The sequence below is a fragment of the Balaenoptera acutorostrata genome, chromosome 4, assembly GCF_949987535.1.
Source record: "Balaenoptera acutorostrata chromosome 4, mBalAcu1.1, whole genome shotgun sequence".
Lineage (NCBI taxonomy): Eukaryota > Metazoa > Chordata > Mammalia > Artiodactyla > Balaenopteridae > Balaenoptera > Balaenoptera acutorostrata.
In genome coordinates, this window is record NC_080067.1 from 83,520,384 (window position 1) to 83,539,865 (window position 19,482).

At 37.3% G+C, this 19,482-nt stretch overlaps 2 protein-coding genes across 4 annotated transcripts in view; one reads left to right on the forward strand and one right to left on the reverse strand.

Annotated features, from left to right (window-relative positions):
• Positions 1-7,815, forward strand: part of ILDR1 (immunoglobulin like domain containing receptor 1) — a 72,220-nt gene extending 64,405 nt beyond the window's left edge. For both annotated transcript variants that reach the window (XR_009008173.1, XM_057545554.1), the window contains one exon: positions 7,493-7,815. The gene's annotated coding sequence lies outside the window, so the exon portion shown is untranslated. The remainder of the gene's footprint in view (positions 1-7,492) is intronic.
• SLC15A2 (solute carrier family 15 member 2) overlaps positions 1-19,482 on the reverse strand; it is a 38,771-nt gene that overhangs the window by 3,300 nt on the left and 15,989 nt on the right. Inside the window, exons 8-19 of one of the 2 annotated variants that reach the window (XM_007175604.3) lie at positions 13,781-13,863; positions 13,275-13,361; positions 13,012-13,101; positions 12,744-12,788; positions 11,657-11,689; positions 10,841-10,929; positions 9,630-9,711; positions 8,920-9,054; positions 7,813-7,977; positions 7,613-7,659; positions 5,908-6,018; positions 5,142-5,238 (exon numbers count right to left, since the gene is read on the reverse strand). In XM_007175604.3, coding sequence (XP_007175666.1) covers positions 5,142-5,238; positions 5,908-6,018; positions 7,613-7,659; positions 7,813-7,977; positions 8,920-9,054; positions 9,630-9,711; positions 10,841-10,929; positions 11,657-11,689; positions 12,744-12,788; positions 13,012-13,101; positions 13,275-13,361; positions 13,781-13,863 — 1,064 coding nt within the window. Of the gene's footprint in view, positions 1-5,141; positions 5,239-5,890; positions 6,019-7,612; positions 7,660-7,812; positions 7,978-8,919; positions 9,055-9,629; positions 9,712-10,840; positions 10,930-11,656; positions 11,690-12,743; positions 12,789-13,011; positions 13,102-13,274; positions 13,362-13,780; positions 13,864-19,482 lie in introns of those variants that run through there. The other variant, XM_028164877.2, reaches the window with a different exon arrangement.

Below are 19,482 nucleotides of genomic sequence, written 5' to 3' on the forward strand. Positions count from 1 at the left end.
TGATCCTGACCAACATTTTACATGTAAAATGGCATCTGAATTATACAAACACAATGAATTTTCAGAAAAGCATGTACTTAAGAAAAGTTTAACTCCTTGTTAAATTTTCTATGTAAATACAGTTAAACTATTTCTAACATTTTCCATTTAAATATCTATTTTACTAAAATTACTTTTATCAAAATGAGTTATTTTCTTGGTAACCCTTACATTGAAGATTTTCTTGATCAATGTTTTAAAATCCATATCAAATACCACTTGCTATGTTGAATTCTATTTATTAGCCATTATTTTTGAACTCAAATCTTACACATTCAAATTTTGTCAAAAAGATGCAATTTTTCTGTAAAATTTTGGTCAAAAAGAATCTTTTCAGGGTCAATTTTTTGTTATTAATGTTACCAATATACACGATTCTACAATTCTTTTTTCATCTAAAATTACTTTTATTACATGCAGGTTTTTAGCTGTAGTTGGTTTTATTTTATATAGATTATATTTACTAATATTTCTTACAATAATGGAATTAAATTTTTGGAATTATGTATTTTTGTTGGAGTAAAACCAAGTTATTAGGTAGTAAGTGTTATTAGATAGCCAGTGTAATATCTGGATATATCATGAGATAAAAATAGCGGAGCTAAAACATATAGGTCAAAAGTCCCTGAAATCAAAAGTCTTTGATGTCCAAACGCCCTTGATTCTCTGAGTCAAAGCCCATTGCGTTTGAAATGTAGTAAGGCAAATGTTGTTTTAGTTGGTATTGTGAACAATACCTGGGCATATATTTGGGTTTTCTTAGCCTAAGAGAAGACTGTGACCTGAGCTTGTAAATCAAGGTCACATTCTCAAATACCCACAGGCAGGTAATTAACTAAACAAAGCAGGCTGAATGGTAATGATAGGGACTATGGTGAACTGGACAGCCCAGCCCCATCTAAAGTGTACAGCCACTATAGCACCAGCCAACTGACATGGTAATACCTGTTATAGAATCTTCTGATTTTGTTTTTAAGAAATGTAAGGATTCCAGTTTCTTAGGTAAAATCACTAATTTTAAATATTGTCAATTAATAATAATTATTTTTATTTTTGTCAAGACTGTACAGACCAAACAAAACAGGACTACGTGAGGAACTGGGCCCTCAGGCCTCTAATATATGATCTCTACTCTAGATGCTTATTATCCTGGCATTCAGAAACAATATATATAGCCTCTATCTTGAGCAGTATATGAGAGACAGAAGGAAAACACCAGGAATGCAAGTGTTATGGGTTGAGTTATGTCCCTCTAAAACTCATGTTGGAAGTCCTAACCCCTAGTACCTGAGAATGTGACCTTATTTAGAAATAGGGTTGTTACAGATAGAATTAGTCAAGTTAAAATGAGGTCACTAGGGTGGGCTCTAATCTAATGTGACTGGTGTCCTCATAAGAGAAATTTGAACATAGACAAACATACAGGGAGAACTCCATGAGAAGATGAAGGCAGAGACTGGAGTGATTCTTTTACACATCAAGAAACACCAAATACTGCCAGAAAACCACTAGAAGCTAAAGGAAGCTAAATGAAACAGATTCTTTCTCACAGCTCTCAGAAGGAACCAGCTCTACCAACACCTTGATCTTGGACTTCTAGCCTTTATGACTGTAAGGAAATAAATTTCTGTTGATAAAGCCACTCAGCTTGTGGTACTTTGTTACAGCAGCCCTAGAAAACTAATACAGCTAGGTCGGTTTAACATCAGAAAATCAATTAATATAATATACCATATCAATAGAAAACCATATGATTATCTCAATAGACACAGAAAAAGCATTTGACAAAATTCAATCTCCCCCCTTCAGAGTAAAAAACAAACAAAACCCACAACAAACTAGGAATAGAAGGGAACTTAACCTGATACCTGATAAATACCTATGAAAACCCCACAGCTAACATACTTAGTGATAAAAGACTGAATGCTCTCCCCCTAAGAGGATGTCTACTCTCACCACTTCTATTCAATACTGTATTGGAGGTTCAAGCAAGAGCAATTAGTCAAGAAAAAGAAATAAAAGTCATCCACACTGAAAAGAAAGAAGTAAAGCTTCTTTATGCAGATGACAGGATCTTGTATGTAGAAAGTCCTAAGGGATCCACTAAAAAACTATTAAAACTATCAAATGAGTTCAGTAAGGTTGCAGGACACAAGATCAATATCAATTGTATTTCTACATATTTGCAATGAACAATCTAAAAATGAAATTAGGAAAATGATTACATTAGCAACAGCAAAATAAAGAATAAAATACTTAGGAATAAATTTAACAAAATAAATGTAAAACCTATACTCTAAAAACTACAAAATATTTTTGAAAAATTTAGGTCTTAAGGAAGACCTAAATAAATGGAAAAACATCTCATGTTCACTGACCAGGAGACAATATTGTTAAGATAGCAAAACTCAAAATCACCTACAGATTCAGTGCAATCCCTCTCAAAAATCCCAGCTGGCTTCTGATCCTAAGCTGACCCTAAAATTCATCTGAAAATTCATGGGACCCATAATAGCCAAACCAATCTTTAAAGGGAAGAACTAAGTTGAAAAACTCATACTTCCTGATTTTGAAATTTACTACAAAATAACAGTAATCAAGAGATTATTGTACTGGCACAAGAATAAATATATAGATCAATAGAATAGAATTGAGAATCCAGAAATAAGCCCTCACATTTCTGGTCAATTGACTTTTGACAAGAAATGTCAAGACCATTTAACGGGAAAAGATGAGTCTTCAACAAATTGTGCTGGGACAACTGGATATTCACATACAAAAGAATGCAGTTAAGCCCCAAGCTCACATCATATACAAAAATGAACTCAAAATGGATTAAAGACCTAAATATAAGAGGTAAAACTATAAAACTCTTAAAGGAAAATAATGGGCATAAATTCTCATGACACTGGATTTCGCAATGGTTTCTTAGATGTAACACCAAAAGCACAAGCAATCAAAGAAAAAAATGGATAAATTGAACCTCATAGAGATTAAAAATGTTAGTACTTCAGTGGACACCATTAAGGAAGTTAAAAAGACAACCTATTGAATGGGAGGAAATATTTGCAAATATATATCTGATAATTGACTTATGTTTAAAATACATAAGGTAGGGCTTCCCTGGTGGCGCAGTGGTTGAGAATCTGCCTGCCAATGCAGGGGACACGGGTTCGAGCCCTGGTCTGGGAAGATCCCACATGCCACGGAGCAACTGGGCCCGTGAGCCACAATTACTGAGCCTGCGCGTCTGGAGCCTGTGCTCCGCAACAAGAGAGGCCGCAATAGTGAGAGGCCCGCGCAACGCGATGAAGAGTGGTCCCCGCTTGCCGCAACTAGAGAAAGCCCTCGCACAGAAACGAAGACCCAACACAGCAATCAATCAATCAATCAATCAATCAATAAGAACGTGAATTTCTAAAAAAAAAAAAAATACATAAGGAATGCTCACAACTCAATAATTAAAACATAACCCAATTAGAAATTGGGCAAAGAATTTGAATAGACATTTCTCCAAAGCAGATTACAAATGGCCAAAAAGTACATAAAAAGGTGCTCAACATCATTAGTCATCAGGAAAATATAAATAAAAACCACAATGAAATATCATTTCATACCTACTAGGATGGCTATAATTAAGAAGATAGAAAAACAAGTGTTGGCAAAGATGTAGAAAAATTGCCACCTTCTATTGGTGGGAATGTTAAATGTACGCTCACTTTGGAAAAGTCTAGCAGTTCCTCAAATGGTTAAACGTAGAGTTACCATGTGACCCAACAATTCCACCCAAGAGAAGTGAAAATATATGTCCACACAAAAACTTGTACATGAATGTTCATAACAACCTTATTTATGTTAGTCAAAAGGTGAAAACAACCAAATGTTCATCAACTGATGAATATATGAATAAAATGTGTTATACCTATAAAATGGAATACTATTGGGCAATAAAAAGAAATGAAGTACTGATGTATGCTATATGAATGAACCTTAAAAAATATGCTAAATGAAAGAATCCAGACACAAAAGGCCACATGTTATATCATTCCATTTATACGAAATAGGCAGAATAGGCAAATTTATAGAGACTGAAAGTAAACAAGTGGTTGCTAGTGCTAGAGGGTATGGGGGGGAATAGTGAGTAACTGCTAAGGCTTCTTTTTGGAATGATGAAAATGTTCTAAAATTACACAACTCTGTGAATTTATTAAAAACCACTGAACATACATTATTGAAAATATATTCTATATATGTATTGAATATACAATATATATTGAATATGTTAGTGCATTGAAAACCATTATACACTTTAAGTGGGTGAACTGTATGGTATATGACTTATATCTCAATAAAGCTGTAATAAAAAATGGCATACTAAAGATATGCTAATTAAATTAATTAAAATAAAAAAAACTTTACAGATTATTCTCATCACACTTCTAGAAATTTTCCATCTTTTTCTTATTCACTGTCTTCTTTTTATATTTAATACAATGTCAAAAGTAATGAAATAAAATTAGAATCAAGATTCACATCAGAATTAAAATTCAGAGGTGTCATGTCCTGAGTGCTGAGACAATTGCTTTTGATGGAGCACAGTTAATTCATCCCCTAAACTTTGTGTAGAGATTGACATTTGCTACCAGTCTTGGTATTTCAGACTGTGATATGCTAGCAGATCAGTTTCCAAGGAGCTAGGAGACCCGCATGTGGAGTCAGTCAAGAAGACCTAAACAATTATTGTTTTCTTGGGGCCATAATGAGACTGCAGCAGACCATGTCACCTCATAGCAATGACTCAAGATAAATTATGTCTACCATTCCCCAAGACCCTGTGCCTGTTGCCAATGTTATCTCTTTTAAGTCCTCATGGAGACCTTAGTAGGTTTTCTAAAGTCACTACAGAAACTATCACCTTACACTAGAAATAAGTATGTGATGCTGTCTTGCCACAGAGTCTTCTTTGGGTCCCAGGATAGATACAGATTCAGATAGATATAGATTTATATATATATATATATAGATATGATATAGTTATATAGACATAAATATAGATACAGATATGTGGAAGGAGAGAGTAAGGGTGGCCATGAGCTACTTACATTAGTAATAACAAACAGATAAGCTGCACCAAAGTCTAGTAGACCCAAATTCAGTGAAAAGTCCTCATTTTTTGTTCTACAAGGCACTGCAGGATATCTGGAACAGGATAAATTTAGGTTAGAATAAACATTACAGTTTAGAAAAGCACTCCCATCTCCGGAGGAAAGAGTGATTTCATCTCTCTACTGATGGTGAATCAATCAGCAAAGCTACCATTTCTCTTTGAGGAGAGGAGTCTCAGAGTGAATTATTTTCATGCCAGGTTTTTTCTACCCCTGATCTGAGCTTTTCATTGTCTGTTGGCTAATTTTTTTTTTCACCTTAAACCTGAATGCAGAAGGCACAAATTCTCTTCTTTTGTGAACTTCAGACTCTAAGTCTTCTCATCTAAATTTTACGAATTTTTCTCTTCTAAGTCTTATGAATTAGTGAAACAGCATGAAACAGTGAACCTGAAAGGATAAGCTTGAAGGAGGTGTTAATAGGAGTTACCAAAGGGTAGGAGTGGAAGCCAATAATAAACTGGCAAACCTCCCAGAGATGGCCTGTTGACTATACAGTATGGCCTTTACAACAAGCATGGTCTCAATATATCTGTGCAGAAAAAGGTGAGACTGAGGGAAGGAGGCAAAGGTCGAAAGAGAGCAGGAATCTGTGTGTATTTAAAATTAGCTGAGATATACCTAATCCTCCCACCTATATGCAAAGAAAGCATTTAAAAAACAGTTGTTGATAAAAGTAAAATTACAAGGGTAATGCTCTTACTCTCCTCTTCGCACACTTCTGTAAGCAGACACACTATAGTCTTCTTCAACATGGAGGGAGCTATCTGTACCCAGGGAGATGTTGATCTCTTCATGCAAAGTGTTAACAAACCTAAGGGTAGAGACATTGTTACAGATCAGACAAACTCTCCCACCTGATAAAAGGGCAGGGGCCTTTTCTGTTTTGTTTACTGCTATATGCCTAGTGCCTAGAACAGTGGCTGGCACATAAAAGGTATGTGATGTATATTGTTAACTGGGTGAATAAACGAACTCACATGTAAGAAGCAATCAGTAGTCTTAGCTGTCCCTAACCTTTTCTTTCCTCAGGTATTAGCTTTTTATCTGCCACACTCTCACCTGATTTCATCTGGGATGACACTATTGTGATCACCCATGGCAGTCCGAGTCTCCTTACTAACCCACCTTAGGTGCACCTAATTTCTTTCCCTCTTCTAATGGTGTAATTCATCAACTGAGACTCCACTAAGAAAAATAATTATGTGTGTGTGTGTATATATATATATATATATATATATATATATATATATATAAATACATACCAGTATTTATATAAAACTGATACTTTATCCTCTTACAAATGAAGTCTGATTTGACTTATGCAAAGCTCAGACTCCCAGCCCACAGTAGGTTGAACTATCATTGTTTTGGGTCTGCAGATAACCCTGGACTCTTCCAGAACCATCTTTCTAGTCTTTTGAACCCGGGCCGCTAAATTGCTCCCTCAGTTTGGGTTTCTGGTAGCATTTGTGTTGGTCCCTGGCCCATGGGATTAGAAGGGCAGTTCCCTCTAAAATCCTTGATATTGATTTCTGGACATTCAATCATCCTGCACTAACCTAGAAATTGCTCCCTTTCATCCTTCCTGGAGGTTCCCATTGCTCTCTGACCCAGGGAAGTCCTATCCTCATTGTTGTCTTACTTATTTTGATCTGTTTACTTTTTCTGAAGCTGCATATGCAAAAGCAGATTATTATGACTGTTCCACCCTTCAGTGAAATTCAAACTTTTCATTGAAAGTTCTCCTCTAAAATGCTATTCTCAACAGCAACCATCTAATAGGCACATGCATCTGTCTATTTCATGTCAGATTCCTGCCCCAGTGAGCAGGTGACCCCTTCAGGGCTCCATTTCTGTAAATGTCCCAGGCTGTCTAACAAGACCTTCAGCCTTATCTAGATTCAAAACCACGTCTTTTGACTCCAAGTGTGTTGCCTTTACTAAACCATGAGGCTTCTATAGGTTTATTTTAAATTTCACTTTAAAAACACAGTAACTATAAAAGATATTCAACTACCAATAACGAAGGGAGGATTATTTGCTTACTTCTAAATTTCTCTCTGGTGATCACAGAGAGGAAAGAATTCAGTTATTTTCCTAAGAGCAAGATAAGTGGATACAATTCAGCAGAAGAGATTTATGTTGCAGAGCACAGGGGGCATACATAAATACAGGGTCATCTTTGAATACCACAGGGGAAAGCAAGCCAAAAGACTTGGTTTTGAATCTATGCTTCTCACTGCCCTGGGAAATGCCTTCTGACACTAATTCTCTTGACATTCTAGGAAGAGAATCCCTGTACAAGACAAGTAGAATGTGAAGTCTCTTTATGTGAAGCCCCACAGATCAGAAGAGACCCAAGATTCAAGAGAACAGAGAGGCCTGGGTCTCCTTGGCATCCAAACCTCATGGTTGTCATCCCATTGGTTGTTTTGTTTTCTTCATCCTTTACCTACAACAGAGGGAAGTAAAAATCAGTTACAGCTGACAAGAGGGAACTGATAATCAGAAACTTTGATCATCAGTCATATCCTTGGTAAGATACTGATGAGCCCAGTCATCATACTCTAAGATAATTTGGAAACTAGGCCATTCCTCAACTTACCATCATGCTAGAAATACTTTTCCCATCTTCTCGAATGATCAGAGTGTACCATTTTTTCTCCTCCACAGAATGCTCAGTGTAGACAGACAAATTGTGATATTTCAGTTGGAAGTGGAAATTCTGGCTTTTTGTCTTCAGGTGGAGTCTGGAATAGTGTGGCATTTTCTATAGAATGAAGAGCCTGTCACACTCACCTTCTACACCATCTTGGACATCACAATCTCATAGTAACCCAGGGCAGGTGGCCTCATTAGATACTTTCAACATTACCCTTTAACCTAGTAATTCCATTTCTAGAAATATACCATAGGAGTAATTAGAGGCTTGAATAAAGATTTATGAGTAAGGATGTTCATTATAGAATTATGTATAATAACAAAAAAAATTAAATACCTATAAGGAAATATTTTACTAAACCATGTTATAGCCACAGAATAGAATATTATGTATCCATTAAAATCACATTCTCAAAGTTTACCTAAGGGCATGGGAAAATGCTTATGATGCAGTTAATGTTAAGAAAAAAATCAAGGTCAATACAACATATAGTGTTTCAACACTTTTTAAAAATTTGTTTATTCATTTATACAAAAATGCTAACTATGATTATCTCCGTGTGATGGATTTATAGGTGGTTTTTATATCTTTTGACATACTCCCCAATTTTCTACAATAAACGTATATTACTTTTATTATTTAAAAAATATTTTTAAATGAATATTTCAGAATATGTATAATATAGTAGTGAAAATATGCAAGCCAAACTCTTCCACAGGGTGTGTGTTACAAGGCAGTTTGAAATAATAAGACAAATTACAACCTATTGAGAGCTTACAATGTCCCAGACATTATGCTAAGCACTTTACATATAATATTTATCCTTACAACAGCTTATGACATAAAAATTATTGCCATTTTACAGATGCTAAAACTGAGGCTTAGAGATCAAATAACCTGTTCAGGGTCTTATAGCTAGGGAGTGGCAGAACCAGGAATTGGACTGGGGCAGTTTGACTCCCCAAGTGCACGCTCTTCACCACTGTATTATGCTGCTGCCTTGGCGCATAATCTGAATGTATTTCTGATTCATTCAAGTCCATACGTCACCTGAAAGGATTTGATGGACTCTGCCAACAGAGAGTTGTTTTCATCTCCCAGCACTGTAACCTCCACCTCATTATCTGCCAGATTCAAGACTTGTAGGAAAATCTCTTGGGAATCTGGTTGGGGTGGGGCCATTTCCTTAGGACAGAGAACACATGTTAGAATTACCAACAAATAACCCTTCAGATACCATGAGAACACATACCTCAGTCCTTTCTCGACAGCCTAGCTCATCTAGTCAGGAGGACACAGTTTTCTACCTCTAAAGAGCATTTGGCTTAGAAAACTCTGAAGGCAGTTTGGAGGGGGAAATACCAGCTCAATATAGCAAGCACTGATGCCAGGTAACAAACTCCATGCTTTTTGACTCAGCCGTGGCCTCATACATCATTCCCTAATAGTGGCTATTCAATCTGCCAAAAGTTATTTGTTTGAGTGTCTGGTAAGCTATCTAAGAGATGGTTATATAACTTGGATACCGGTGTTTAGAAATTCCTTGACAATATACTCTGAATCACTCAGGTGGGAGGTGGGCTTCATTTTGCACTGCTGCTCTACCCCTGTATCTACTCATTTACCACAAACACTTATTATGCACCTTCTTTAAAACAGGTACTGTGCTTAGGGCCCAGGGAATCAAGATTGAACAAGTCAGAAAAGTGAACAAAATAGGTATGGTCCTGCCCTCATGGCTTAAGATTTATTGTACTCACATTAATTTTTATCTCTACAGTAGCAGCAACTGCAAAGGCCAGGCATGCTAGGATCATACCAACAGCCATTTTCCTAAGTGATCTATAGGGGAAAGAAAGAGACAATTATAGCTAAACTCTAGACTCTAAAGAATAAAATCTAAACCCCCTAAGCTTAGCTAATTTGGTCCCAATTACTTTTCAAAGTATTGCCTCCCCTTCAAACAACCTTCTTTCTACTTTTACCTGAGTCATACTGAATTGTCCTCTGTAATGCACCAAATTTTTCCCTCTATCTTTGCTTATGATTTTTTTAATCCATTATGTCATAATAACAAAAATAATAGTAATATAGCCAGATTTACTGAACATTTACCATATACTAGTCACTATATATTATTACCTCCTTTTCCTCTTCTTCAGAAGTCTTTCTTGACCCTGGCCTCTCTCTTCCATCTCTCTTCCATCTCTGCATTTCCCTGGCACTTTGCTTTCCTTCTTAGGGCACTTAACATATTTCACCTTGTTGCAATAATTAACCTTGCATATTTTCTAGCTTCCTTACTGAAGAGTAAACACCTTAAGAGCAAGATTTGTGCTTTTACATTTGCATAGCACTTGGTGCTGAACTCAATAAACTGCTCAATGAATGAGTAAATGACAAAAGGTCATTTGAATATGGTAAGTGGTTATCAAAAGAAAATTGCTATTAAATCAGAAATTAGAGAAGACTTAACACCCTCCTCTGTCAAACTTTACAAAGAATAACACTTCTATTTAGAAGGGGGGGAAAGCAGTAATTAGGGACAATTCTATCCCCACTCTTATGAGGTCCCCCATTTGTTTCATAGGGACAGTAGAAGATTTAAAGGGATTAGTTATCCTCAAAGGCTTTGGACTTCTTTGAAGAGGCAACTTTCAAGAACAAAGCAACAAGTTGGTTTAGGAGCCTAATCTCACATACTTTTGACTTTCCATGAAGTATAGTCCTAACTCTTCAACATCACATATGTAAGTCTGCAGTAATGGCTTGGACTCTCTATCATAAGAATTAATTAGATCTAATTCCCGTCCTCCAGTATTAACAGGCGTTTAATCTAACATGGATAAACAGAAGCAGAAAAATGATAAATCAAAACAAATCATCACTAAGTAGAAAAGATATTGACTCTTTATCAAACTGGGCAAATGTTGAGTCAGTTTGGAGTAACATAGGCATAGTGAGCACTTACGTGAAGTTAATGCCACACTTGGAGACCAGACGATAAATGACAAGGTCAAACAATGGGATGAAGATAAGAACCAAAAAGGGATTTAGTACCTGTAACACCATGGTAAAAAGGATTAGTTACAAGTGTTCTTCTATCATGAGTGTGAGCATGTGCTCTCATTTGCATGTGTGCACTCTCTCTCACATCCAAACACACTTTCATCATACTATGTACAGAATGATTCCATATCTTTCAGTCTCTTTACACCCAAGACTCTATTTCCCCTGTATAGCACATTAGCTTCTAAATATCCCAAGGAACCAGTTTCACTCTGAACCTGTTTTTCTGTCAATCAACTGGGAGCTTTCCCCTCCCATTTTCACTTATCTTCTTCAGCACCACAGCCAAGGGAAAAATGTCAAGGCCAGGAGAAAGGAATGAGAGAAGGAAGAATTGGGGATTGTTGAACAAGAGTTTTACAAAATACCTGGGAGTCACCAATAAACAGGGATTCTGATTTTGTTGCTCACACAACAAAGCCTTATACTTTCTTTGACAATATTTCCATGATACTTGACATGGAAAAAAATCCAGTGCTTATACTTGCCCTGTGAGCTCAAAACTCAGTCTCCCTTGAGTTGATCAGGAGCTGCTTACTTAACAGAGGATGTGAAAGAGAAGTGTGGGGCTTAAAGAGAATATTTTCATCCCTATGTTTAGCTCTCCTCAGCATACAAGGAAAAAAACATCAAATTATGGTTGGTAATCCTACTACTACAGGCAATGGTGTAGATGAGGAAAGAAAGAAGTACCCGGCACTATAGAGAAGTCTCCTACCTGCATCTGGTCAGGCTGAAGCACAAAAAAACCCTGAAACATGATAACAAATGACATTAAGATGGTGGCCTAAAGACAAAAAAAAAGCCTAGATCAACCATCTTGCTAATTAGCAGGTGAGAAGCTGTAAGGTAAAATCCATCAGGTCTTTGGTTCAGGATCACTATTATCCTTGTAAGAGTATGTGGGGAAAGAGACTGGGAATGGCTTTAGGCTATGTCACCTGAAGGCAGATGGGCTTAAGGGAGAATCTTATTTTCTGTGCATTATACTTTCTTTAACTTGAAAGAGAATAGAGTCAGTGTGTTTTTTATTCATCTCAGTAACTGCAGTCGTAGGTGGTAATAATACGAAGGACAAGACATCATGGTTAGGGTGAAGACTCCCACTGACACACAGTGTTTCTGAAGTTGTTCTCCAGGAGGTCAAAAAGAGGACAAACATGGTAAATCCTGGACAGCCAGGGGAAGGAAAAAAGTGAAATTATATTAAGCAGGCTCCAAACAGACTGGCATCATAAAACCCTGGCATCATTCTACCCTGCCCTCTTCACAACTGAGACGATAGAAGAACAATACAATAATCTAGGAAGTGGGAACAAATGAGAGAAGACTTTTTGCCAATGAATGGAAATTGGAAAAAGAGGAAATAATGTTTACAATTTTCCCGTTATTTCTGTATCCATGTACAAAATATCCCACCTCTGGGTCCTCTGCTGTTAGCCCTGCCTAAGAGATGGTGCCAATTGTGTTGTAGCAGCAATCAAACCCGCTGTGCCCTGGCCAGGCTTAGATGGAAGAAAACATCCACTCCCCTAGGCTCTATCACTTCATTTACTACCCTCTCAATGCTTCTTTGTATACATTTAAACCTTTCCATCCTTACATTTCTGATTTCTAAAGATAAGATTCTGTTTTTTCTTTCTAGATTTGCTTTCTTTACTTTGCCTACTCAGGATCTTCATGCTAAAGACACATCTCTTATGATCTTATGTCACTTTTCAGGCAAAAACACAAAGAAATTTCTCCTTAATATGGATTATAAAGAAAATGATAGACTTCTCTGGAAAAATCTCTTCTATACTCACCAAATTCCCATTCATCCTGGTGGCTTGCAAGGTCCATCGTGAGCCCTAGGGCAAACAGATGCTATTAAAAGAAATCCCTTTCTCTGAGAGGGAAGGGGCTGGAAGAAGGGGTAGCTTTCAAAAGAACTATTCTTTTTTTTTTTTAACATCTTTATTGGAGTATAATTGTTTTACAATGGTGTGTTAGTTTCTGCTGTATAACAAAGTGAATCAGCTATACGTATACATATATTCCCATATCCCCTCCCTCTTGTGTCTCCATTCTTACCTGCTGATCCAAAAGAGCCCAGAACATGGGCAACGGGATATAAAGAAATAGTACCCTGGTCAGTGCCTTCACATCCATAATGAGCTGCCTCTGCAAGAAGGGGTGAGAAGGAACAGGCTGAATTGCCAGATAGGGTTTTCTTGCTTAGAGTAGAAGTGGCCCAGAACAGTAAGAGAAGAGGTCAAATACAGCAGGAGGGAATCAGTTTGGACATTAGGAAAGACTACATGGAGGCATCAGATGTTTCTGCAGTTCCAACTTACTGGGTATTTCTCAGCTGCCCAGTCCAGCCAGTGCTCTCGCTTTGGAATGTCCGCAGAACGGTTCTTGAAACGGTTGGAAATGGCAAACTAGGGCAGAGCGTAGATATCAGAGGAGAGACCAAAAAAACCATCCCCTGCTTTTTCCAATTCATTATCTCTTCCCTCAAACACACATAACTCTTAAGTGACTTACTCCAACCTTTTGATTTCATCAGGCATTGAATTTCAGAATATTTCAAATCTAATTTTACCTATCCTTATTTTGTTGGCAACATATATAACTACATTTCAGAAGACTTTTGCCCATTTTTAAAAACGATTACATTATTTTTAACTTAATGGTTAAGTAGAGGCACAGAGGGAAGACCGATTAATCTCAGTTTGCCAAAAGGCACAGAAGTAGAGCAGAGGTCATTGAGAAAAGCCATGTTTGAAGGCCTATATGCTCAGCACAGCATCTCTTTCCCTTTGATTGAAAAAGGCAGGCAAATAATTCATGGACTTACCCAGATACATTTGACAACTTGAGTCACTATGTTTCCTTCAGGAGGTGGTTTTCTGTATATTTTGCTTCCCATTGCAAACACAACTGCAGTTGATAGACAAATAAGGTTCTTAGCTTCTCATTTAGCACGTTCAGTATGTAAACACTAAGGACAGAATGCTGAAATATAGGAGCAACTGGCACATCTCATAAAGGGAGGGAACTGACTGACGCTACCTGACTTTGGAGTTATAAAAACTATGGGAGCCAAAATGGTCAGTGTTGAGACTTTCCTGTTATCACAGAAATGAAAGTCACCTTTGAATTCTCACTCTTCTTTCTTCATCTCTACATCTGACATATTACCAACTTTCACTGACCCTCTGTCTTCAGTGCATTTCCTGCCTGCCCCCTCTTTTGCATCACCACTGCTGCGACTCTTGTGTAGGACCTCACAACTTCTACCCTGTATTAACAAAACGGCCACCAACTAGTTTCTCAGTCCTGTTCTCTTCTTCTTTTATCTGATGCCAAATTAAAATCTTTTTTCCTGGACCTACCTAACAAGCCCAAACTCCTGGCATGGAAGGCCTTCCCAAATTCATTATTATCCTGGTGGTTATTATTATCATTAATGATCTCTTGAAGATTTATTATTATATGTGAAGTGTTAGGCATTTTACATACAGTACTGATTTAACCTGACAAAATATGTAATACTCTATTTTACACATGAAGAAATCAAGGATTAAAGAAATTAAGCAATTTGTACAAGAAAGTGCCAGAAACTGCATTTTTGACCTGAGGCCTGACTCAAGAATCTATACTCTTAACCACCATAAAGCACCTCATTCATTCATTCTTGCATTACACACTGTGCTAGATACTACTGGTAATAAAGATAAAAAAGAGGTGGCCCCTGTCTGCAATGGAGCTCCCCTCAACCTACCACTTCCCACTTTACCTTTCATTATTCTCCATTTGGCACCTTATCCTCTAACCACTATTTATCATGCCTATGAAAAATTCTTTTCTGTTCTATTTCTGTTCTTGAGCTCATTCTCTTTCCCTCAACGCCTATCTTTATCCTTTAACCACATCTCCACAGTTATCTATAGGTGAATTTAATTTTCTTATTTTCTCCTTTATTTTCCAAATTACCAGCAATGAGATATTACTTTTACAATTATAAAAAAGTAAATTTTTTTCAAGTTTATTAAATTTAACTAAAATCCGTGGGAAACCTCCATCTTGGTACCCTCCCAGATGTACTTTCCTCCTGAATGGACTTCCCAGCGCCAGCAAGATGCCCCTCTAGTAGATCTTCTACCCAAGATGCTTTTCTCAGTGACCAGTAGCAATTTCCAATATCCTTACATCCAGAATGCCTGAATCACCTTACTTTTCTCTATCTTAACTTTCTAATTTCTCCATTCCTCTCAGTCAGATTCACTCTACCACTTTTTCTTTATTTATCCTCTCAGTTTCCACAAAGCTTCTCCAAATAGCACCATTTACCTACCACAGCCTTCTTATTGTTGCTAGAAAAAATAGTTCAGAGAAAGAATGCTAATCCTGGGAGACCAGTGGGCAGATAAAGAGGTATCTAGATAAGTGGAAGATTTTGGACAGGAAATAGACTGCTCTTGAAACTAAGAATGATCCCAGAAAGAGGCTGAAATTCTCAGGAATTCTGGTCTAAAAAGTGACAGTGAAGTGATAAAAGGAAGACCTTGACAAGTTCACACTTAAATTTCAAGGCCACTTAACTAAAGAAGATGAGTAGGGACCTTGAGTTTCTCTACCATCTCCTCCCACTAGTAGACATTGCCTCTTACTTCACAAAGAAGATAGAAGGCTTCAAATGAAAACTCCCTCAACTTCTTGCCACCAAATCTATTAACTTCTGTATCCACACCCATCCTCTCCTTTCTCCATTTAGGTGAGGGTGATTGATGTTCCTCCTCCTGTATAAAGGCAATTGTGCCATGTGTACTTTCGTACTGATTATACTGTCTTATATTACATCTTCAACATGTTTCTTTACTAGAGTCTTCCTAATGACATTCAAGCATGCTCAATATCCTCTCTTGACTCCATGTCGCCTTTTACCTATAAATACTGTCTTCCCTTTCGTCCCTCTTATTCACTTCCCAATCTACTCTAATTAGTCTCGAATCTCCACCAATCTACCATAGCTGATATCATCAAATCAATGACCCTCTTGTCGCTATATTTAATGGACATTTTCCACCCTTATCTTGCTTTCCCAGTCAGTAACATTTGTTACTCTGAATGAGTCCCTTCTTGAAATCCTCTTGGTAGCCAAGATAGAACAACTATCACTTTGGTCATTCCTTCTTAGTCTCATCTGTGGGTTTTTCCTCTTTGCCTGTCTTTTTTTGTTGTTAACTGTTGAACCCTTTACCTAATCCAAATACAAAATTTGACCCTTAACACATTTTCATTGTAAAGGAAATACAAGAACTTACAGGTAAATGCTGGCTTGTATAAAGGTATGCTCAACACTGAATAATCTCATTTAATAATATAAATATATAACAAAGAATTGACAATCTATATATTGGAGAAAATAATCATTATTAAGTTTTCATTACATTAAGACTCATTCCCATACAAATTTGAAACATTATTCTAAAGGTTTTTGCCATAGAGATTGCCCCTTAGAGATTTGATTCTGGCATTAATGAAATCACACTGGTTCTCAAAATACGATGTTCTGTTTTCTGCCTCTCCATTTGCACTGTTTTTTTCCTACCCGGAGAGCCCTTCCCCAACTTTTCTTTTGTGAATCTTTATTTGAATAACTTCAGTGCAACCTAGTTACTCATGCCTTTGCTGCACTTCCTTGTAGATATCTTTATTTCTGCACTTATCACAGTAAACAGAACTTCATTGTTCACTTATCTGTATCTTCACCAGGAAAATAAAATTCCTTGCAAATAGGTACCATAACTTGTTTATCTCTAACTCCTGGTGCTTAGATCATTTGACTGTCTTTTTTTTTTTTTTTAACATCTTTATTGGAGTATAATTGCTTTACAATGGTGTGTTAGTTTCTGCTGTATAACAAAGTGAATCAGTTATACATATACATATGTTACCATATCTCTTCCCTCTTGCATCTCCCTCCCTCCCACCCTCCCTATCCCATCCCTCTAGGTGGTCACAAAGCACAGAGCTGACCTCCCTGTGCTATGCGGTTGCTTCCAACTAGCTATCTATTTTACATTTGGTAGTGTATATATGCATTTGACTGTCTTTTAAATACCTGTGTTCCTCATGGTTCTATCCTTGCTGTCTTTTTACCCTACTCTTATTATCTCTTAGTTATTCCATCTATTTTCATGAATTAATTGCTATCCATATATTAATAGCTCCAGATCTTTATAGCTGAAACATTTCTTCTGAACTTTAAACCTGTATTTCCAAATAAATGTTTGATACTCCCAATTAAATGTTTCAAGGACATCTAAAATGTAATGTATCCAAAACTAAATTCATTAGTATTGCCCCAAACCTATTCTTCCTTATTATCAGTTAATGACCCTACTATCCACCATTTGCTCAAGCCAGAACCCTACATTCAATCTTGGCTTATCTTCTCCCTTACTTTCACACATCTAATCATATCAAGTTTGTCAATTCTGTCAGGGCCAAGGAGGGTGAGCTAAGTGAGGCACTCACCTTGAGCACAAAATTTAAGGGAGTACCAAAATTCAGTAATCAAGACAAAGGGTATCCTTGTCTCACCCTTAACCCATTCTTTCTCCACATTACAGTTAGAAATACCACTGAAAAATAAAAATCTAACAATCATTCCTCTATTCAAAATCCTTTTGAAGCTCCCTACTAGTCTCCTGATAAAGTTCTAATTCCTTAGTAGGTTAAAAGGCCCTTTATTATCTAGTTTCTGTCAATTTCTCCTCTCTATCTTTCCATTTATGCTCCAGGCAATTTGAATTCCTTTAAGGCCTTCAAATATGTCATACTATTTCTCACCTCCTTGTCTTACAGATACCGTGTCCTATTTCTGTTTCACTTTCAATCTTTTCTTTGATTAATCTTTGAATTAATTGCTGCTAATCCTTTAGGTCTTACCTTACACATCATTTCTTTCCTGACCCTCGAAGTCTTAGTCAGATATCCCTCCTATGTGTTCCTATAGCTTTCTCTGTATTTCACCAGCTGTGACAGTGATCATACTATATTGAAATTTCCTGTTTTCTTATCTGTCTCCCTCCTCCTGCTGGACCAAATAAATTCTTTGAAAGCATGAATTCTGTAGCTATCTAATTCACCAGTGTGACCCCAATATCTAGCACAGAATCTGACACATAAACGGCTCATTAAGTCAATGTCTATCAAATTAATGAGTGAAAAAAAATCAAATGAATAAATTAAATTATAGTGAAAAGTCAGAGAACTGACTTATTTATTAGTACCCAGAAAATTGAAGCAGCTGACTAATGATGACAGCTAATACTTATTGAACATTTCATAATTTATTAAACATTTCCATTACAGCATCTCTTTTGATCGTCATAATTACTCTGATATGTAAATAATATTATTGTTCAATGATCCAGAGAAAAAGACATAGTACTAATCAGAGGAAAACCAGGAAAATATTTGACTTCAAAGGGAGAAGGTCACAGGGAGATCAGCTCGGTGCTTTGTGACCACCTAGAGGGGTGGGATAGGGAGGGTGGGATAGGGAGGGTGGGAGGGAGGGAGACGCAAGAGGGAAGAGATATGGGAACATACGTATATGTATAACTGATTCACTTTGTTATAAAGCAGAAACTAACACACCATTGTAAAGCAATTATACTCCAATAAAGATGTTAAAAAAAAAAAAAGGGAGAAGGAAGCAAAGAATGTATTATCACAGGGCTACAGGAATTACGCATAAATTTCCTTGGAATTGGAATTGCAATCTGATATAATAATATTAGCCCTCCCCAACCCCCGGTAGAAAATAATCAGATGGAACATTGAGTCTCTGGGCTCTTTATCCTCTATTGAGCTCTTTATGTGTTTGGACTGGATATCTTCCAGGGGGGCGGTGTCACCCAAAGGCTCAGTGTGAGAACAGGTTTCCAGGTCAATGATTAGAAACAATCATGTCCAAGTTTCCCCTTAGGCTGTGTAAATTAAGCAACACACACATCCCCGTTCCACTTCCATTCCTGGGTTCCCTGTGGTAAAGAGAATGCCACTTGATCTAAGTTGCATCAGTTTCCCCCTACTTATCCAACTCCTCTTATTCTCTTTGCTTAAGAGCAAACTTCTTGGGAGCATTGCAGAGCAGGGCAGAAATGACTAAACCTAGAAGCTACTTTAAAAGGCCCAACGTGCTGGGGCCCGCGTGCCTAGAGCCCGTGCTCCGCAGCGGGAGAGGCCACCGCAATGAGAGGCCCGCGCACTGCAGCAGGGAGTGGACCCCGCTCGCTGCGGCTGGAGGGAGCCCACGCACAGCGGTGAAGACCCAATGCAGCCAAAAGTAAATTAAAAAAAAAAAAAAAAAAAGAATGAAGTGTAGAGGGACTTCCCTGGTGGCCCAGTGGTAAGAAATGCACCTTACAATGCAGGGGATGGGGGTTCAAGCCCTGGTTAGGGAACTAAGATCCCATGTGCCACGGGACAACTAAGCCTGTGTACCACAACTACTGAGCTCACTCGCCTCAACGAGAGAGCCCG